At 49.2% G+C, this 21,832-nt stretch overlaps 1 protein-coding gene and 1 long non-coding RNA gene across 4 annotated transcripts in view; one reads left to right on the top strand and one right to left on the bottom strand.

The window, feature by feature from the left end:
* Positions 1-7,831: 7,831 nt before the first annotated feature.
* LOC136174190 (uncharacterized) overlaps positions 7,832-21,832 on the bottom strand; it is a 16,685-nt gene continuing 2,684 nt past the window's right edge. Inside the window, exons 2-3 of the long non-coding RNA XR_010664386.1 lie at positions 20,300-20,502; positions 7,832-10,114 (exon numbers count right to left, since the gene is read on the bottom strand). This is a non-coding gene — a long non-coding RNA (uncharacterized lncRNA). The remainder of the gene's footprint in view (positions 10,115-20,299; positions 20,503-21,832) is intronic.
* CBX7 (chromobox 7) overlaps positions 17,155-21,832 on the top strand; it is a 20,753-nt gene continuing 16,075 nt past the window's right edge. Inside the window, exons 1-2 of one of the 3 annotated variants that reach the window (XM_065944124.1) lie at positions 17,155-17,406; positions 20,145-20,188. In XM_065944124.1, coding sequence (XP_065800196.1) covers positions 17,338-17,406; positions 20,145-20,188 — 113 coding nt within the window. In that variant the 5' untranslated portion in view covers positions 17,155-17,337. The remainder of the gene's footprint in view (positions 17,407-20,144; positions 20,189-21,832) is intronic. The other 2 variants (XM_065944116.1, XM_065944133.1) reach the window with 2 other exon arrangements.

Here is a 21,832-nt window from a genome sequence, read left to right as displayed (position 1 = left end):
CAGGAGTTTGACCAGGGTTCAGGCCCCCCGGATCCAGGAGGGACTCTTTCTGGACCCTCGGTGATGGGCAGGGTGGTTGTCATTTGTCGGAGGGGCAGGGATAGGAGGTAGCCTTCTGGGAAGGCTGAAGGGAGATTCAGGGGTGGAGGGGGGAGCAGTGAGGGACTCCAGGCTCCAGCCGTGAGATTCTAGAGGTGCCCCTACACCCCAAGCTGCGGACCCATCTCTCCCTGCTTGCTCCAGCCCTGGGTCTGGGCCACCCCTCTCGAACATCACCCTGCCGGATCAGGTGCAGCCTTCCCATCCCTGACCTGGATCAGGCCCTGTCGGTGGGTGGGGACAGACTACAGCGCCTCAAAGGGCTGTGCGGCAGAGGTGGCCTAGAGACAGGCCCACCCGGACCCAGGCCCAAGTGATGGGAGAACAAGGGGTCATTGACACCGGAGGACCGCCCGTTAGAAGCAGAGGGCACCAAGGCTCGGGGGCAAGTGGCCTGCTTGAAGTTCAGAGCTGTCACCCTGCAGCTGGGCCCACCAGCCCTCACCGGGGGGTCTGGGCTGGAGTCACCAGGCCCCCCACCTTGCCCTGGCCCCTGAGGCCTGTCTGGTTCTGTTCCAGCCTGTTGTCCTGCACAGGCTCCTGGTCCCCCGGGGGTGGGGGGGGCAGGGTCAGGTAAACAGGATCCCCGGCCGCACTCCCTGACCTTGTTTACCTCCCGAAAGAATGTGAGGGCGTTCTTCCCCGTCCCAGGCTATGAGTCACCCCTCAACAACGCCGCCAGGCTCCCGCCACTGCCTGCCCGGCCTCCATTCACCGCCCCCCCAACCCACCCCCCGCCCCCAGACCCCGGCCCCTTGCCTCCTCACCCGATGATGTCAACCCTGTCTCCCCCACCATCCCCTCCCACCCCCCGTAGAGCCCACGGGGGGGGGGGGGGGCCTCGAGTCGCCATGGCAACCGCTCACAACAGGAAGCAAGGCCCCCTTGGAGGCCTGAGCTGGGGCAGAAACACAGGAAGCGGCGCTGAGCAGCGCGCAGCATTGTCAGTCGCGGTAAAAAACAAAACAGGACAAAAAGATTTAATGAGAACAATTAGCCCAAAGAAAAAGGAAAAAAAAAAGGGCCGAAAAAACAAACAAAGCCAAACAGCCTGAAGGCAGGAGGCTGGCTGAGCTCCAGGGACCCCGTGTTTCCCCTCCCAACACAATGTCGGTTAAATAATACTTCCTTCTCAGAAGGAGGCTCCTGGGCCGGGGGGGAGGAGGGATCCTTCCCAGTGGCCCCTCTGTTGAGCCCCTCCCCCAAATTCTGGGGAGCAGATGGGCTAGTTCCCCACGCCACCCCAGGTATTATTACTCCCCAAGTCCTGCGCGGGGTACATCTAATTCAGGGGAAAGAAAGGGCAGAGGCCTGGGGCACTGAGATGGAAACAAGTCCTGGCTGCCCCCCACTTCCCACTCCCGGCTGGGGGATTCTGTGTGGTGACCTGTCCCTTTCCAGCCTCAGTTTCCTCCTTCATTTCCCTCCTCGCTGTCATCGCCACGTCAGCATCTTCCTCCCGCCTCACTGATTGGCGCATGTGCATAGATGCGCGACACGTGTTGCATGAACTCGTGAAGGAATGAATGAATCAGCAGAGGTTCATGGAGGCGGTTTTCAGCTCAGAAAGAACTAAGACTCAGAGATGGACAGGCAGCCCTGTGAGGGGCAGCGCTGTCAATGGAGGTGGACAAGCAGAGGTTGGGAAGACTTGGTAGGATCCCAGAGAGAGGACTGAGCCCTGGGGTGGGGGGGTGGAGGGTGACGGTTCCTCTGGGCTATCTCCCTCCCACGTGCTGAGGGCTCTGCCTGGATGATAGTCTGGCCCCTGGGCCCTGACAGTCCTGGAGGGCAGCTGGAGGCACTGTGCCTGTTACCTGGAAGGGGACCAGGACCTCGCACGAAGCTAAGGCTCAGGGGCAGAGGGGCCAGCACCCAAGGCCTTGGGAACGTGATGAAGGTGAATGACACTGGCTGGACGGTGGCAGAGTGCAGGTCACCCTCTGCAATGTTCGCCCCAGTATGTGTGATGGGCCCAGCAGTTCCTGCCAAAGCTGGTGATGGAAGGAAGCAGTGTGTGTGTGTGGCGGGGGTGGGGGGGGCAGTGGTTGGGGTGAGGTGGATGCTTAGATGAAGAGGCTGACGGAGCTTCACAGCCACCTCCATGCAGGCAGTGGGGGCCGCTGGAGGAAACAGGCCAAAAAAGTTGATAGGAGTTTGTTGGCAATGATGAAGAGGATCGCTATTCTACCCAGGGCCACCAGACACTCAGAAGTGTCACAAAATAAGGGGAGACCTCGTGGGAAAGAGAGGTGAGAGCTGGATCAGGGATGACCTTGAGGGCTATCAGACCTGGGAGCTGGGGTCTGATACTCTAGGCACCAGGGGGATACTGGTGATTTCCGAGCGTGGCAGGAATATCTGCAATTGGATAATTTAGGGAGACATCTTTGGACAGGGGCTTCTCCAGTGGCTCAGTGGGTAAAGAATCTGTCTGCAATGCAGGAGACACAAGAGATGTGGGTTCGATCCCTGGTTTGGGAAGATCCCCTGGGGAAGGAAATGGCAACCCACTCCAGTATTCTTGCCTGAAAAATCCCATGCACAGAGGAGCCTGGCGGGTTACGGTTCAAAGGGACGCAAAAGTTGAACGTGACTGAGCAACTAAGCTTGCTTGCTCTAGACAGATTAGGAAAGGATGGGGGGGACACATCGGGCAAGAAGAGGATGGGAGATCAGGGAACCTGGGCACTGCTGACTTGGTTTCTTTTCTTTTGAACTAACTGAGAGTGATGCATAAGTGTTCAGTCAATATTTATTGAATGAACGAGTTATAGCCACCTTACACTGAGATATTTATCTTGCACACATTGTTTTGTTCATTCTCACTACAGCCCTGTGAAGTAAGTCTTGTTCTTCCTAGTTTACAAATGAAAAAAAAAAAAAGGAGGCTCAGAGAAGTTGAGAATCTTGCCCTAGGCTATACAGCACAGCGTGGTGGAACTGAATTCCCACTCAACTGATCCACCTGCCACCTCAGACATGTCACACTGCACTACTTGGCCCTGTGCTGGCCCCATGCTAGCCCACGGGGACACTCAGATGTCAAGCCCCTGCCATGCCTCTGAGGAGCCCCTGGATTGGTGGCCTCAGCTTTCCCAGCCGTAGATTGAGGGGCGGTAGAGGAAGGCCAAGGCCCCTCCAAGTTCTCCCACCACCAGCCTCGAGGAAGCAGGAGCCAGATGGACACCAGAGAGGGCAGGGAGGCTGCCCCAGCCCCAGGTAGGGGGAGGGAAGACTGGAATGGAGGAGGGGACAAGGGTTCTGAGAAGAGATCAGAAGATCAGAGAACCGCGGGGTGTCCCCCGCAGGAAAAGGAACCGAGACCAGGGCTGGGGGTGGAGGAAGGAGAAGCAGATGTGGTGAGGGCCGGGAGCAGGTGCGCTCAGGGCCCGGGAGGAAATGAATCTGAGTCCCAGCGCCTGGCCTTCGGGCCCTGGGCTCGCTCAGTCGGAAGCCGGGCCCCAGACACAGCAGCGTCTGGGCTTTGGGGCTGCACCTGAGGCCCTCAGGTGGGACCCGGAAAGGACTGGCTTGCTCACACCTGTCCTCTTGCCTCCTCATCCGGCGCCCCACATGCACCTGCCCCGGGAAATCCTCCTGGGGGCTGCTGAATGAGCCACAGGAAAAGGGACACAGGCTGTCTGTGGGCGGTTTGTGCCTGCAAGAGGGAGGGAGAAGGGCTGGGCATTGCAGGGAGGGGCCCCTGGGGGAATGGGATGGGTCTCCCAGGACAGAAGGTGGCAGAGGGTCATCACAGATGGCTAAGAGTCCTGTTTTCCCCCAGGGGTGGGGTCTCTGTCGAGTTGTTCCCCTCTGGGCCTCAGTTTCCCCATCTGTGAAATGGGGGCTCTTTCTCTCCAGAGAGACAGGAGGCTGGCCTAGCATTTAAGGGTGTGTCAGCCCCTGGACCAGCCGGGGCTCAGTCCTGCCTCCGCAGCCACACCAGATAGACCCAAGGGTGAGAAGTTCTAATAACACAGAATCCAATGTGGTCTGCAGTGTGGAATGTTCTGGCTCCATCGTTCGTTCGCTGTGTGGCTTGGACAAGATGCTCAACATCTCTGTGCTGTTTTCCACCTGCAAGAAGAAGGTTGTAACAGGGCAGACCTCCTGGGGTGCTGGAGGACCAGAGAAGTAACACACCTGTGAAGACAGGATACGGTTGTAAGTGCCTAGAAACCATCCTAAGATGCTTTCTAAGTGGGGATCCCCAAGACACCTCCATTTCTGGGCTCTGTGCCCAGCCTGGCCCTGAGGACAGAGGGCAAGAGGCCGAGGAGAAACAGGGAGAGAAACTGGGAAACTGTCTGACCCAGAGATCGGAACCGTCCCCTTCAGCCTCGGCCTCCTGGCCCTGATCATAGGAATTGTAGGTGGGGTCGAGTCCTTGGGTCCTGCTCCATGGCCTCTCTCCCTGGACTGGGTGGGGGCTTGGCACACAACAGGAGTCCCTGGGAGGCACTGGGGCCTGGGAGGAGAGTGCACGGCCTGGGGTTCCCAGTGAGTCACTGAAGGCCTCCATGTGCTCTTTGTACAGTGAGAGCTGGAAGCGTGAGGATCAGGGACATCAGCGACGTGGGCCGCTCACCCTGCACCCAGGAGGTGCTCCCAGTGCTGTTCGTCTCCCCTAGCTTCCAGAACCATCAGCTCCTCACCTCCCACCAGCTGCCCCCTCTCTACTGGTTCTTCCCCGCCTCCCTCCCTACAGCCCAGACACACCCCCAAGTGTCTGCCCTGAAAACAGACAGGCCCCTGGACCCCCAGATCCCACCTATGCCTCTCCCCTGTTCCTTTTGTGCACACCACCTCTCCACCTTCACGGTCACTCTTTAGCCCGACACACCTCTCATCAGCCTTCAGCATCTTCCACCTGTCTCTCCCTCTTGGTTCCAAAGTGCCCCTCCCCAGCCGTTCTTCTCTGAGCCCTGGGCAGCTCCTCCTCAGTCTGGTTGGCCTCCCCTCATAACCTGGACCCGCTGGCCTCCTTCCTGTGCCTCCACGCCCGCCCTCTTTTCTCCTCCCAGCCCGGGGCATTGCATCCACACTTAATCCCTCCCTGGCAGGACCCACCTCCTGGCTGTGTAATCTTTAGCTACTTAGCTTCTCTGTGCCCTAGTTTCCTCATCTGTAAAATGGGGCTAATGGTGGTTCCTACACCATAGCGAGATGGAGAGATTAATGGAGTAACTCAGAATGTGCCTGCTCATACCAAGACCCAGCCTCAGTGCTGGGTACCTGTCACACAGCCAGTAAGTGTCAGAGCAGAGACTTGAACCCTGGGACCCTGGATCCATGTCCCATTCTCTTCTGCTGTTCTGGTGACACATGCGTTATCCAAGGCGCTGCTCTGTGGGCTGTGGGGGAGGAGCAGGGGGATTGCAGTGTAGTAGAGTCATCCCAAATCCAGTAGGTGGGATCTCAGGCACAGAAGAGCAGATGGGGCAGGACCCCTTGAAGACCTGAGGTGACGCCAAGGGCCGGCCTATTGGAACCCTCTTGTGTTGCTGCTGTGGGTCCCGCAGGTTCTGGCTCTGGCTTCCTTGGGCATCTGTCCTATGAAGGAAGTCAAGGAACATGTGCTGGGCAGTCAGACACCTGGGAGCCTGGCGCCACCTGGTGGTCAGAGCGCATCTTGCTATATTCCCAGGCTTAAGAGGACACCTGAGATACTGGAGCCTTTCGTCTGCAATCCACAGGGCCTTTTCCTCCCACACCCCCACCTTTTTATTTATTTATTTTTTTTAGTGATTGTGCCAGTCTTTTTTGAAAAAATGTATTCATTTATTTGGCTGCATGGGGTCTTAGTTGCAGCATGTAGGACTTTCAATCTTCATTGAGGCCTCTCAGACTTTTAGTTATGGCATGGGGATCTAGTTTCCTGACCAGGGGTCGAACCAGGGCCCTCTGCATTGGGAGCATAGAATCTTAGCCACAAGACCACCAGGAAAGTCCTGAGGCTGACTCCAGCAGCCTTCCCGCCTCCTACTGCAAAGCCCCCGTTTAGTGCCCTCTTCCCCTGGCTTTGCGGAAGGCCAGCCTCTCACTGAGCATGTATTTATTCACTCAACAAATGCAAAACCCCTCTTGTGAGCCTGGCCTTGGGCAGAGCACCAGGATGGTGAGCTGAATCAAACATGTTCCCTGTCCTCCAGGAGGAGCTCCCAGTCCGATGGAAGAGGCGCACACAGACAGACAGCAGGATCACAGCTGTCACTGAGCGAAGCCCAGAAAGTTTTGCTGGGGCAGGAGAGAGCAGCCCAGGAGGCTTCACGAAGGGGGAAATGTTTGAGATTCATTTTGAAGGATGGAAACAATAGTGACTGGCTTAGGCCCCTAGCAATCAGAGGAGGGACGGGGGAAACAGTCACGAAGGGAACAGCGTGTGTATAGAGGCCCTGAGCTGAGAGCCACTGAATGGTGATCCTGGGTGTTTTTCCAGCACCACCAAATAGTGAACAACTCTACCCTGAGACAGTGTCAAATCCCATAGGTCAAGGGCTCAGTCCCACAAGGCCAGCCATCCCCACCCCATCACCCATTCCAGAAGCCAATATCATTTCTGGACTTGATTACTTTGCTAGAGCAGTTCACAGAATTAAGGAAAACAGCTTACCCACTGGATAACCAGTTTATTATAAAAGAATACAACTCAGGAACAGCCAGGGGGAAGAGATGCACAGGGCAAAGTATGGGGAAGAGGTGTGGAGCTTCCATGCTCTCTTTGGGTGCACTATTCACCCAAGACCTCCAGGTATTCACCAATCCAGAGATCTCTGAACCCCATGCTTTTGGGGTTTTATGGAGGCTTCATTACATAGGCATGATTGGTTAAATCAGTGGTCACTGGCTATTGACTCAACCTTCAGCCCTTCTTTCCTTGGAGCTAAAAGCTCCAACCCTGTAAGCCTCTGGTTAGTTTCCTTGGCAACCAGTCCCTACCTTTAGTCACTTTCCAGAAGTCACCTTATGAATATAAACTCAGATGTGGTTGAAAGAAGTTTGTTATAAATAACAGGATACCTTTATCACTCTTATCACTTAGGAAATTCCAAGGGATTTAGGAGCTCTGTGTCAGAAATGGGGAAACAAAACTGATATTTCTTATTAGAATCACAATATCACAAGTGGTTAGTAGGGAAGGATATGGTCACTCTGGCTAGAGTGCCAGATGAAAGAGGTGAATCTCACCTCTCACTGAAGTGTGAGATTCTGATGACTTGGTTTGAGAGGGTGGTGGTAGTGGTGGCAACCACAAGGGTTGGGAGAAAAGGATGGAATTGAGAGATGAGTCGGAAGTGAGTCAGGAGAGCCTGAGACACCCCTTAGGGCCTGAGAGTATCTATTTTAATACTAAAAAATAAAACTTAAAAATATATTTAACTTTATTATTGATTTAGAAATCAAATGTTAATCCACCCTGTTAATGAACAGGGAAAGCCATGGGCTCATCCCAATAGATGCAGGAAAAGGTATTTGACAAAATTCAATGCTGTTATAATAAAAACTCTCAGCAAACTGGGGATAGAAGAAAGCTCTCCTAACATAATAAAGGGTGTCTTCCAAAAAATCTGTAACTAATATCATAAAAACCTGAGTGCTTCCTCCCAAAGATCAGGAAAAATGCTAAGATGTCTGCCCTCTATGCTTCTGGTCAGCACTGCATTGGATGTCTTAGCCAGTGCAACAAAACAAGAAAAAGAAACGCATACACACTGGATGTGAAGGAAAATTCTTTATTCACAGACAAGATTATCTACATAGAAAACTGGATGGGATTTACAAAAAAAAGTCAATAGAACTAATAAATGAACTTAGCAATGTTGTATGATACAGGTCAATACAAAATATCAAATTTAGTTGTATATACTAGTCATGAACAATTAGAAACTAAAATTTTAAAACACCACCTATAAAACAGCATGAAACACTTAAGGATAACTCTGACAAAGATATGTAGCAACTGCACCCTTGAAATTACAGAACATTGCTGACAATTTTGACATTTTTGAAAAAAATCAAATGAAAACTAAATGTTCGATGCTATTGAATGGAGAGTCATAACATTTTCATGGATTGGAAAATTCAATAATAAGATGTCAGTCAGGGGCTTTCCTGCTGGCTCAATGGTAAAGAGTCTGCCTACCAAGGCAGGAGACACGGGCTCGATCCCAGATCTAGGAAGATTCCACACGCCGTGGAGCAACCAAGCTTGTGCACCACAACTACCGAGCCTGTGCTCCAGAGCCCAGGAGCTGCAACTCCTGAACCCATGTGCCTCAGCTACCGAAGCCCACTCGCCCTAAAGCCCGTGCTCTGCTACAAGAGACGCTACCTCAATGAGAAGCCCCCCAGCCACAAGTAGACTGTAGCCCCGACTCATCCCAACTAGAGAAAAGCCCGTGCAGCAACGAAGACCAAGTACGGCCAAAAATAAATAAATAAAATTACATATATATAAATGTCAGTCATTTCCAAATTAAACTCAGATTCAAAATAATCTTAATGAAAACTCTATCAGTCTTTTTTGGTAGAAATTGACAAGATGGATAACCATGTGGAAAAAATGAACCTGATCCTTATGTCATATCACATACAAATAGTAATGAATCACATATCTAAAGGTAAAAGCTTTTGTTCTTTGAAAGACACCATTAAGAAAATGAAAAGACAAGCCTGTCTGGGAGGAAATATTTGCAAAACATATATCTCATGAAGGACTTGGGATATTAAAAGGAATCTTATAAACTGAAAATAAGACAAAGAACCTGATTTGCAAAATGGGCAAAATATTTGAAGACACATTTTACTAAAGAGGATGTGAAAGTGAAAGTTGCTCAGTCCTGTCTGACTCTTTGCAAACCCATGGACTATATAGAGGTCATGAAATTCTCCAGGCCAGAATACTGGAGTGGGTAGCCTTTCCCTTCTCCAGGGGATCTTCCCAACCCAGGGATCAAACCCAGGTCTCCTACATTCCAGGCTGATTCTTTACCAGCTTAACCACAAGGGAAGCCCTAGAATACTGGAATGGGTAGTCTATCCCTTCTCCAGAGGTTCTTCCCAGCCCAGGAATCAAACCAGAGTCTCCTGCATTACAGGAAGATTCTTTACCAACTGAGCTATGCAAACAAACATATGAAAACATGCTCAATATCAACAGTCATTAGAGAAATGCAAATGTTCTATCAGTATACCTGCAATAAATAGCTAAAATGGAAAAGATTGATGATATCAAGTGTTGGCAAGGACGTGGAGCGATGGATCTCTGAGTGTTGATGGGAATGTAAAATAGTTCAGCCATTGTAGAAAACAATTTGACAGGTTCTTAGAAAGTTGCCATTTACACTCCAATGATTCCACTCCTAGGTTTCTACCCACGAGACATGAAAATGGCTTTCTAGGCTTGCTGCAACAGGTATTTTCCTGAAATTTCTTTCCACTGGTTGTTGTTCAGTTGCTCAGTCATGTCCCACTCTTTGTGACCCTATGAACTGCAGCATGCCAGGCTTCCTATCCTTCACTATCTCCTGGAGTTTGCTCAAACTCATGTCCATGGAGTCGGTGATGCCATCCAACTATCTCATCCTCTGTCACCCCCTTCTCCTGCTCCCAATCTTTCCCAGCATCAGGGGATTTTCCAATGAGTTGGTTCTTCATATCAGGTGGCCAAAGTATTGGAGCTTCAGCGTCAGTCCTTCCAATGAATATTCAGGGTTGATTTCCTTAAGGACTGACTGGTTTGATCTCTTTGCTGTCCAAGGAAGCTCTCCACTGGACTCCTAGATAAATCTCTTTGCTTCATTTCCTACAGCTTCCTCTCAGTATCCACCCTGTACAGAGACTGCAGCTACTCACCAAAGCCCACCAGCTCTGCTTCCTTGGCACCTGGTGATGACCCACTTCTTTCGGTCTGCACCGGGTCACAATGGAATGTGCTTCGGAGGTTTATTAGACTTCTGTGAAGATAATATGTCTTATTTACTCTCTTCCCTTGTCATCTGGCTTGATGTCCCTGTGGAGAACACAGATGGAAGAAGTCTGGGTCCTCAATGAATATGTAGAGCAGACTCCCCCAGCCCCCAGCCTCCTCTAGCCCCTCCCTGGCCTCAGTAACCGTCACTGGCTCCAAGGTGGTCAAGAAATGAATCCTTGGTGTATTTAACTACTGAGACTCTGTGTGTGTGTGTGTGTGCGTGTGTGTTGGTCTAATACCTAGCCTTACTTACTCTGAGTAATACCTTGCCATTCTTGATGAAGTAGATGCTCAAATAATTTCCTAATGATAGATGCTCAGGAATTAAATTTTCAGAGTTCTTGCATGTCTGAAAATTGTCTTATTTAGCCCTCAAATTTGAGTTTGGCTAGTGAGGCTAACCTGTTAGTTCCCTACGTGGTACCCAGCCCCTTACTTATTTCTTGCCCCTTTTCTGTGTATGAGGCAGCAATGTCATTTGGCCGAATACTCATTTTCTCAGAATCTCTGGCAACTGGGAGAAGCTCTGCAACACATTTCTGGCAACTGAACCATAAGCAGTTTCTCTGGGTAAGCTTTGTTTTCCTGCTAAAATCAGGATAAAAGGGAACATAGGCACATGGCACCACCCTCTACCCTCCTTCTCGAAAGGAACATGGGTGTGTTGTCTGGAGCTGAAGCAGTCATCTTATCAGTCATCTTACCATATGGCAACAAATATAAGCTAAAGCCCGTGGAATCACAGAGATGCTGTCCCTGATGTCTCTGATCTACTGAATAAGCAAGCAATGCTTCCTTATCTGGTTAGATGAGAAGAGTAGCCTCTTATTTGTTTACAGCACTGTAAGTCATAATTTCTGTTGAATAGAACATTATAAACTGGCCCAGAAGGCATATACTTTTAGATTCAAAGTAATTTTCCTTTAGAATTCAAAGACCTTTCTCTGCCGTCTTCTGACCTCTGTTACTGGTAATGCCAGACTGATCTGTATTCTTTTCTTTGCAATCTTTTTTAAACAGAAAGCTTTTAAATTAATGTTCCTTTTATCCTCATGTTCAGACATTTGTTACTGTGTGTCTACCCTGCTCATCACTTGATAAATCCTTTCAACGTGATGGCCGTGTCTCTACTCACGTCTGGGAAATTCTTTTCTATTTGGTCATTTCCTCCCCTTTGCTTTCCCTGCCTTCTCTTTCTGGAACTCCTGATACAGATGTCAGACCCCATAGATTCCTTTTAGCTTTTGTCTTTTCTTTCATATTCTCCTTTTTTTTGTTTTTGTTGTTCTATATTCTATATTCCACTAACTCCTCTGTTCATTTTTTAAATTTCAGCAATTTTTTATGTTCAAGAATTCTTTCTTATTTTCTGATTGCTATCTTCTCAAAGCAGCTTGTTTCTGCTTTTCACATGTGGGATCTCCTAAAATATCTCTGAAGAGGTTTCATCCCAAACTTATCTTATACCCTGAATTATTTTGAGTCAGTTTTTCTATTATTCTTTGTATTGGTCTTTCAGTTGCAATTTTTCCTCAGCAATCTAGTACTTTTTAAGATAAAGACAAAAATCCTTAACACAGTCTAAAAACGCCCTGTAGAGTCTGGTCCCTAACTATAGTTTCAGAAAGATTTATTTATTTATTTTTTATGTATGCTCAGTTGCTTTATTTTTATTATTTTTTTAGCATTCTTTTTTTTTTCATTTATTTTTATTAGTTGGAGGCTAATTACTTTACAATATTGTACTGGTTTTTGCCATACATTGACATGAATCAGCCATGGATGTACATGTGTTCCCCATCCTGATCCCCCCTCCCGCCTCCCTCCCCATCCCATCCCTCTGGGTCTTCCCAGTGCACCAGCCCTGAGCACTTGTCTCATGCAAGAAAGATTTCTTTTAAATTTAACCTTTGGATTGTGACACATGATGCTTACAACAAGAGTATATAAAACTTATGGACATTCCAAGAATAATAATAAAGCTGACATCCACATAAACAGCTTTCAAATCAGAAAAGGGGATATCACCAGGACCGTGTATTCCCGTGCATCCACTTTCACATCTCTCCAAAAAAGAAAACCACTATTCCACTCTCTGCAATCATAATTTTCTTGTTCCCTCATTAGTTTTTACCATCCACACCTGCATCCATTTACAAAGTAGTATTTAGCTTTGCCTGGTTTTGAACTCTATGTGAGTGGCACCGTATAGTTTCTATTCTTACATCTTTTGCTTAACATTATTTTGAAAGACTAATTCACCCTGATGTGTATCACTGTATGTAGTTTACTCAATTTCAATGCTGGGTAATAATCCAGTGTGTGACTATTCCAGACTTGCTCAGCCTAGTGGATGTTGGGGCTGTTTCCAGGTTCAAGTTTTTGCAAATGTCCTTACTGTGAACATTTTTAAATGGGTTTTCTGTTGCGCATGTGCACAAATCGTCCTCACATGTGCCCCTGGGAGACAAACTGCTGGCTCCCAGGAGATGTGCAGGTTTCCATTTACTAGTCGCGCTAAACTGATTTCCAAAGTGGTTGAGTCCACTACTCTTTCTCACGGTAAAGTATCTGAGAGTTCTTGTCGGGACTTGCCGTTATCAGCCTTTACAATCCTTGCTTAGCAAGTCGGAGTGAAGCTATATCTCATTGCGGCTTTGTATTTGCATCAGTTGTGAGGGTGAATGCCTTTTCATTTGACTGATCACTTGTGTTTCCTCTTTACAAGTGCCTGTTCCAGCCTTTGCCCACCTTCCCTGCTCCTGGATTTCTGTTCTAATTTGTTGTCTATCCTCCTACAGGTTCACAGGAATTCCTTACATATTTTCCTTTGTCCATTTACGGTGTTTTAAATGCTGTCTTCTCTTTTCATTCTTTACATATAGCCTTTTGAAAAAGAACATTCATAATTTGAATGTAACTGAAGTTATCAACTGTTTCTGATGTGACTTACACTGTTTCTCATGTAAGAAATTAGTCTTGATCTCATATTAATAAATATATTTTAAAATGTTATTTTCTAAAGATTTCAGAGTTTTGCCTTTCACATGGAGGCTTGGAGTTAATTTGGGGAAAGGGAGAGGTCTACTTTCACCCCCACCAATATGGAGAATTGATAATCCCAGTTACCCTTTACTGAAAAGTTCATACCCACTGACCAGCAGTTTCAGCCTCTTGCTCCTTCTTTCCAGATAGATTGATCTGTCTGTGGTGATAGTCCTCTGGGCTTTCTTTTTGGTTTCACTGTCCTACTTATCTGTTCTTATGTCAATAGTTCACTGTTTTATTTGCTTTAGCTTTATAATGTCTTGGTATCTGCTAGGGGTGATCTCATCACTACCAGCCTCTCTCTCTTCAGCTCCTTCAAGGGCACCTTGACTTGTCCTAGCCCTTTGCACTTCCATAAAAATTTTACATTCAGTTTATCCAGTTCCCAAAAAATTCCTGCAGTGAGTTCGATTAGGCTTGCCTTGACTCTTGACTTAGACAGATTTGGGGAGAATCATCATGGTTCCAGCATTAGGTCTTTCAATCCATAAGCATGGTTTAACTCTCCATTTTTAAATAGTCTTTAATGTCTCACAATGAAATTTTATGATTTTATTCCATAAGGACCTAGATGTATAAATCAGTAGATTTATTCCTAGGTCCTTTACTTATTTTTATTATACTAAAAGTGATATTTTCTAATTATTTACTGCTGCATAGAGGAGTACAAAACACAACAGATTTTTGTATACTGACTTTTTTAATCCAACAATTTTGCTAACTTTTCAATTCTAATATTTTGGAGAAACTTTTTTATTTTCTACACAAAACCAGAAAATAGTGACAGTTTTGTTTATTTCTAATCCTTTTCCCTTAGTTTCATTTTATTATCTTACTGTCTAGTCAACACTGTTCAGAAGAAATCTAATGTAAGTCATAAATGCAGACTGCAGGTATATTTTAAAATTAAAATTAATAGCCATGCTAAAAATGTTAAAAAGCAGATGAAATGAATTTTTGTAAAACAGTTCATGTAACCCAATGTATTAAAATATTCAATATGTAATCAACACACAATTATTAATGAGACATTTTATGGTGTGGGGTTTTTTTTTGGTACTATTTAAAATTCAACATGTATTTCATTTTACTCTTACACATCAATTCAGACCAGTCACATTTCAAGATCTCAGTAGTCATAGCGGGCTAGTGGCTACCATGTTGGATAACACAGGTCTAGACTATTCTGTGCCATGTTTAACGGAAATGAGGATTGCAATCATCCTTGCCTTTTTACCAATTTCAACATTTCACTATTAATTAGAATAATTAGGATATTTGCTGTAGGATTTTTGTAGATACTTTAACCAGGATAAAGTCATTCCCTTGTATTCCTAATTTGCCACAGGTTTTAAAACATAAACAGATCTTGAACTTTCCCTGTACCTTTTGTGATAACAATGTGTCTTTCTTCCTTAACTAATGGTGAATTATGTTACTGTTTTTTTTTCTTTTGCTTTGCAGTGTTTGTTGCTAATGAGTGGTAGCATTTTCCCCAGGATTTTCAAATTGAGGTATGCCTGCTTGCTGTTTCAGCTGTGTCCCACTCTTCGCGACCCTATGGACTGTAGCCGAGGCTCCTCTGTCCATGAGAAAATTCAATACAACTAGTGTTTTCATAGAAATAACTTTTGCTTTTGCTGATTACTTTCTGCCCTTCACTTTGCTGCTTTTGTGAATATTTCCTATGTCTTGAAAGGAGAGTATTCTGCTGTTGTAGCTACACTGTTCTGTAAAAGTCCCCTAGTCAAGTTTCTTAATATTATCTTCATTAAATATATTTCTGCTTGTTCTGTTGATTACAGAAGGATGTGTTTTTAAATCTCCCATTGTAATTGTAGGTTTGTCTATTTCTCTGTATAGTTCTCTTCTTCGTTTTTTTTTTTATATTTTAAGACTATGGTATTTACATATGAATTTGAAATTGTTCTTTCTTTCTGGTCAGTTAGACCATTTTCATTATGAAGTGACCTTCTTTATCTCTAGTGATTTTTTTCTGATACTAAAATAACTGCACCAGTCTTCTTTTCCTTAGCCTTTGTATTATAAGAATTTTTTTTTCCCATCCATTTCCTTTCACCCTTTCAGTGTCCTTATGTTTTGGAAATGTTTCTTGTGGATGTCTTTTGTAAATTACAGGTAGTTGGATTTTTATCCTGCCTGGTAATCTTCATATTTTAACTACAACATTTAGTCCACTTGGATTGTTTTATAGTACATTTGAATTTATAACTGTTATTTATTTGTCCCACCTATTTTGTATTTTTCTTTTCATTCTTGCTTGTTTTAGGATTGATTGACTTTCTTATTCCTGTTTTCCCCCTCTAATAATTTGGCTAAATACTATATACTGCATTTCCATTCTTTCTGTTTACCCTGTTAATGACAACTTACAGTCTTAACTCATTAGAGTTTAAGTATATTTGCTATCTATTTTCGTTTTCCTCCTGAGGAATAGAAAGATCTTGGAACACTTTAATCCATTTACCCAAGTTCTATGCCATTGTTGTGTATTTTAGTTCTATTTTTATCCAGAAGACATTGTTATTGTAATATCAATGTTCTTCATTGTTCTTTATTCTCTGTTGCATCAGACCTCTGTCTGTGATCATCTTCCTCCAGCCTGAAGTTCTTCCGTTGGAATTTCCTTTAGGGAGGGTCTGCTACTGGCAAAGTCTTAGTTTTTGTATTTGTAAATGTTATTATTTCTCCTTGTTCTGGAAAGACATTTTCACTGGGTACATAAATCTTGAAATGAAATTTCACTCAGTTTCTAGGATGACGGTTATTTTTCTTTCAGTGCTTTGGATTATCATTTTACTGCCTTCGGGATCCTCGCCTCTCCTGTTGCTCCTCATAAAAAGTCCGTGCAAATCATTTATTTTTCTTTTCTCTTTTCCTACCCCGGACGCCTGGACTTTATTCTGAGGAGCACAGGGAGCTAGGGAAGGTTTTAAAGCACTAGGGTGATCCAGTCAGATCTGCATTCTAGAAAGCGCACTGTGGCACTGTGGACTCGGGCTTGGAGGACATTGAGAAGTGAGAAGGCGGTTGCTGCAGTCCAGAGAAAGGACAAGGGGTGTGGAGGGGAGGGGGTCAGAGAAGCAGGACTTGGCGGGTCAATGCAGGCAGGCGGTTGGGAGCCCAAGGGGCACGGATGACTCGGGTTCCTAGTGAGGACGAAAGCTGGCGCCGTGGGGCACAGAACGGTGTTGGAGTGGATGGGGATAATGAATGGATTTGTCTGAGACCTCAAGATCCATTCATTCCACAGAGTCGAACACCTACTACGTACAGAGTGTCAAGTGAGCGTGAATGGGGACTTGGGGCTGCATGGCGTCAAAATCCGTCCCGCTGCACACCTTGGATTCGCCGCGGCCAGACCTGCCACCAAGTATTGCCTGGCGGGGGGCCTTGAGGCAGCGGCCGCGTGGGGACCCGGCGTCTCAGCACAGCCGCCCGGATGGACAGACGGACGTTAAGGATGGACGCAGAGGCGCCTGCTCAGAACTGGCAAACCACGCAGCTCCCGAGCCCGGATCCAGAGAGACCGTGGTACTGAGACGCCCTGACAGGTTGAGAAACCTTGGCGGTCCCCGCCCTCCTGACACCCGAGGGTCCGCGGAGCGATCGCGTCTATTCTTTGTGAGAGGCGAGGCAAATGGCCTCACCGCTCTCCCCCGGGTTCTCATATGCCCAACCCTGGCTAGGCCGTTTCCAGACCCTCAGAGTCACCGGGAGCACTTTAGAAAACACTCCTGGGTATTAGTATTTCGTCCAACACCCTCTCCTATAGGAACCCGCGCCAAATAAGTCCCGCGGGCCGCCGGCTTTGCAGAGAGACGCCAAACGCGAGGCCCGGGGGCGGACCTCCAGAGGGGGCGGGCCCAATCGGGGGCGGAGCCATGGAGGGGCGTGGCCGGCTAGACGAGAGCCGAGCCCCCGCTCCGCCCCGCCCCGCCCCGCCCCCGCCCCCGCCCTGCGCGCTCGCCCGCCGGCTCGCTCGCGCCGAGGAAAACGTTGCGCAGGTTCAAAAATGGAACGTCGGCGGCGTGAGGGAGCGCGAGGGGGTGTGCGCGCGTGCGCGTGCGCGTGCGCGCCCGGGCGAGGGTGACGGGGACCCCGCCGGCCCGAGCATCGCGCGCCGCAGCCGCGGCCCCGCAGCTCCGCCCCCGGCCCGGCCCGGCCCCGGGCCCGCTCGCCCGCCGCCCCGCATGGAGCTGTCAGCCATCGGCGAGCAGGTGTTCGCCGTAGAGAGCATCCGGAAGAAGCGCGTGCGGAAGGTGAGGCTGCCCGGGGGGCGGCTCCCAGGACCCCTGTGGGGTCCCCTTCTGTCCCCAGTACTGTCCCCTCTACCCTGGAGGCGAAGGAGAAAGTGGGGGCGGGGGGACCCAGGCAGCCCCGCGCTGCCGGGCCCGTATCCCCAGCCCGTGCCTCAGTTTCCCCCGCCACTTTGTAGGGAGAGTAGAATTAAAAGTTGTCGCCCCAGGATGCTGGGGGCAGCTAAGCCAGCCAAAGCCGGAGATAAAGATCGGACTGGAGGAACCCCGAACGCTATCCTTTCTCATCCTCCTCTCATTAAATATGGGGAGACTGAGGCCCAAGTTGAAGAAATAGCTTGCCTCGTGTGTTCGCATCGGAGCTGGGTCTCGAACTCAGGACTCTGTACTCTTGGTGCCAAGTCCTTTGAAGTTGGAGGAGGAGCTTTGGAAAAGCCTCCTCCCGTCTCTTAAGTTTAACTGCTGGACTTCGACCTTTTCCGATCCCCTCCACACCCCCACCTCCGCGTCTCTCCCCCTCTTCCAGCGCACACCCCCTCAGTCTTCCCCTCCCCGACTCCCAGCCCCGCCCGGCGGCTCAGTGAAGCCGCCTACGGCGCTTCGGCATCCTCAAAGCTCCTCCCCCTTTGCCTTCGCCTCCAAAACATACACCCGGCGATTTAAGGAGGCATCTGTTCTGCTGGGTTCGGTCCCCGCTCCTCGGGCCTGGACTTTGGCCGTGCCCATTTCCGGTGCACACGTTTGCAAAGTAGTCTGGCCCCAGGCTGGAAGTTGGGAGTGGAAGGCTTTGGGGAAATTTCCTGTCCCAACACTTAAAACCACTGTCCTTTTATCTCCTCCCTGCCGCCCCTTGGGAGGCTCTAGCGGCAGGGCTGGTAGTTCACTTCCTCCCATTTGACGGAGGCACAAACTGAGGCCCGGGCTGGGGAAGTGACCTGATCAAGGTCACACAGTAAGTTAGAGATGAGTGCAGAGCAGGAGCTCAAGTTGGCTGATTGCCAACTCATCTTTCAAGGGAGAGAACTTAGCCCTGGTATCTTGGGCTAAGGGTCATAGGGTCAAGGTAGGCCATGACCTTTTCCTTTCTTCCCCCAACTCCAATGGGGTTGAGTTTTGTCTTCTTGTCGGGGCTGCCCCTTCTCCTCCCTTCCCTCAGGGTTTCCTCAATTTGAATTTGTTCGTCAAAACCCAATGCTTTCCATGCAGTGTAGCCTAAACTCATACATTAATTACCCCTTTCTACATGGGGCCTGAGAAAGTAGCGCCAGAGAGTGAGGAGCACTGTTCCTTTCACATTCATTCAAAATTTTGAGGACCTCTTATATACCAGGCACCAGTCTAAGTGCCAGGGGAGGGAGCTCCAGCCTTTGTGGAGCTGGCATACTGGTAGAGGAGACCGGCAGCAAAAGAGGAAGTAAACAGATGCTTTCCACTGGGGTTGTGTACCACACAGAAAGAGAACTGTAAGGTGGGAGGGAGGGTGGCCAGGGCAGGCCTCTTTGAGGAGATGACATTATCTTGGTCTTAAAGTTCTAGTGTGGAGGGGTATCACCTGTCAGATGGGGTTGGACTGGGAACTCTTAAAGGCCCCTATTACCTGTGCGGAAGGGAGGAACCTGGCTCTTATTTTCTCACTCCTGGAGGGAGGGATGAGCACCCTTTCTCACGGTGGGGACTGTCCGCCTTCTCTGGGGCCCCGCCAGGGTCTTTTGACTTGACAGTAAGTTGAGAGTCTTGGAGTCACTAGCCTGTCCCCCCTGTCTCACAGGGACGGGGCTGATGGGGCTAGAGGCCTGGGGGACTCCCCAACGAGGAGTTTTCTAGGACTTGGAGACTCTTCTAATTTAAAAAAAGAAAGAGAATTATCGTCTTTGCACTGGCACACTGGACACTAGATCTTTGGCCATGCACGTTCCCCACTCGTGACATGGGCTCCAAGCTTCTACCACAGGTGCCCCTGACATGTGACATGGGCTCCAAGCTTCTACCACAGGTGCCCCTGACACGTGACGTGGGCTCCAAGCTTCTACCACAGGTGCCCCTGACACTGACGTGGGCTCCAGGCTTTTACCACAGGTGCCCCTGACACGTGATGTGGGCTCCAAGCTTCTACCACAGGGGCCCCTGACACGTGACGTGGGCTCCAAGCTTTTACCACAGGTGCCCCTGAAACGTGACGTGGGCTCCAAGCTTCTACCACAGGGGCCCCTGACACTAGCGTGGGCTCCAAGCTTTTACCACAGGTGCCCCTGACACGTGACGTGGGCTCCAAGCTTCTACCACAGGGGCCCCTGACACTGACGTGGGCGCCAAGCTTTTACCACAGGTGCCCCTGACACGTGACGTGGGCTCCAAGCTTTTACCACAGGTGCCCCTGACACGTGACGTGGGCTCCAAGCTTCTACCACAGGTGCCCCTGACACTGACGTGGGCTCCAGGCTTTTACCACAGGTTCCCCTGAGGTGTGTAGGCCCAGTGCACTCCTGTGCTCTAGCAGGGAGGACAGTCTGGGATGGACATGGAGCGACCAGAGTTTGAGGATCTCTGGTTGATGGGGATATATGTGTGTGTATGTATATATGTATATATATATATGTATGTATGTATATGGGGATATGTATGTGTATATTGTGTATATGTTTTGGGGGACTTCTGTCTGCAGAGGGGATTGGGCCTTCAGCCCTGCAAGAGGTCCTGGGGCATCTGTGTATCTCACTGTGTCTCCTTCTCTCTCTCCCCAGGGTAAAGTTGAATACTTGGTGAAGTGGAAAGGATGGCCCCCAAAGTAAGGCTCCTTTGTGTCTGTCTGTCTACCTGTACATCCTTCCATCCGCCTTTCCCCGCCCTCTCCTGCCTTGCTATTCACTCCAGCTGCTCTAGTAATTGGCCAGCTTACCTTGATTTAATCGTCCTCTTGGCTAGGCCTCAGTTTCCCCTCTGCCAGCTGAGGGATTTGGAGTATATGAGGGTCAAGGTGGGCACCAGCTTCTCTTCATAGTTGTGCTCCATCTTCTGGTTGGAGCCTCTGCTCCCCTGCTTCTGGCCTCTCCTGGCATTCAGCGGGTGCTGACCCAGCGTCTTGGCTTCAGAAATGGCCACCTGCAAGGTGGAGGGGCCCTCAAGCTACAGCATGTACCAGTGCCAGGTGGGAGTTTGTGGTTTTGAGCAAGACAAGTTTAGCCAGTGGGGCATGAGTCTTCAGTGCCATAGAGCTGGAGACAGAGCCACCTTTGGATAGCACTCTCCAGTCTACAGAGCAGGTTCTTCCCCTACAGACTTGTGAGACAGCTGTGGTCCTCATCTCTAAAGATGAGGAAACAGGTTCAGAGAAGGTAAGCAGCTTGCCTTAGGTCACACAGCAAGGGGAGGCAGAGTTGGGGCTTGAACTGAGCCCCTCTTCTGTGCCTCCTCCATCTCCCAGTTCGGAGGCAGCCAACTTGGGTCTAGGACTTCTCCCAGTTGCCCCTCCTCTCCTACTGAGGCCAAATCAGGAACCTTCTCACCAACCAATCACCTCCCAGCAGGCGTTGTTGGGGGAGGGGAGGGAATGAGCAGGTCGTGGGGCCTCCCCATTGGTCTGTGGACCCCCCCACCTCCCTGCCCGGCTTCCTGGAATCCCGCCTGGCTCCAGAGCTCCTGGTGTCTGTGCCAGGGGCTTTCTGCTGTGTTGCTGTTGGGGGTGACCTGATGTTTGGGTCCTCGGAATGTCTTGGACACACGGTGGTGAGAGATAGAGCGGAGGGGAAAACAGCCATGCTGCCTCAGCTTCCCTCTCTACAAAATGGGTTCCGTAGTCCAGGCCCAGCTCTCCTCTCACAGGCTTCTTCACTTTGTGGGGTGAAAGGTCTGGGGTGTGTCCCAGCTGGCCTGCAGGCATCCTGTTGATTAGGGCTGGTGACTGGCCAACCAGGTAATACTCTCATCCATTCCTGCTGCCCCTGCTGCCCTTTCCCAAACGCCCTGAGACTGAAGGATAATCCCCTCCTCCACTAGGCAGAGGGGAGGTGGGCTTCCAGTCTGGGTGAAGGGGCAGTAAGAGGAGGTGGAAAATTAGAAAAGGAAGGTGCTCAGAGTGGGCATACTCCCTGGGTACTCACTCCCTTTTTAGCTTCTGCACCAGAAGCCATTGCATTGTACTGTGGACACTAGCCTGTTGGCCTTCAAGGCATTGTTGGCTATTTTTCCTGCTGTGTAGACTCCCTTCTCTAAACAGATGTATTTGTCTATTTCAAGTTCCTTCCCCCACTTTTATTTATCCTGAATGAGTATGTCTGCCCATCAGAGCTTCGGTCACGGGAAGGACCTGGCATTCTAAGAGGGGTCCCTGCGTAGTTCTGCTGGCCTATGCCCTTGCCCCTGGGGCCCACTTGTTCCCTAACATGCTGGAGACCACCAGATGGGCCCTCATGACAACCTTTTGTGACCCACC

This window comes from Muntiacus reevesi, chromosome 1 (assembly GCF_963930625.1).
Source record: "Muntiacus reevesi chromosome 1, mMunRee1.1, whole genome shotgun sequence".
NCBI lineage: Eukaryota > Metazoa > Chordata > Mammalia > Artiodactyla > Cervidae > Muntiacus > Muntiacus reevesi.
Note: the sequence above shows the minus strand (reverse complement) of the source record. Positions and strands in the feature narration are given on the sequence as shown.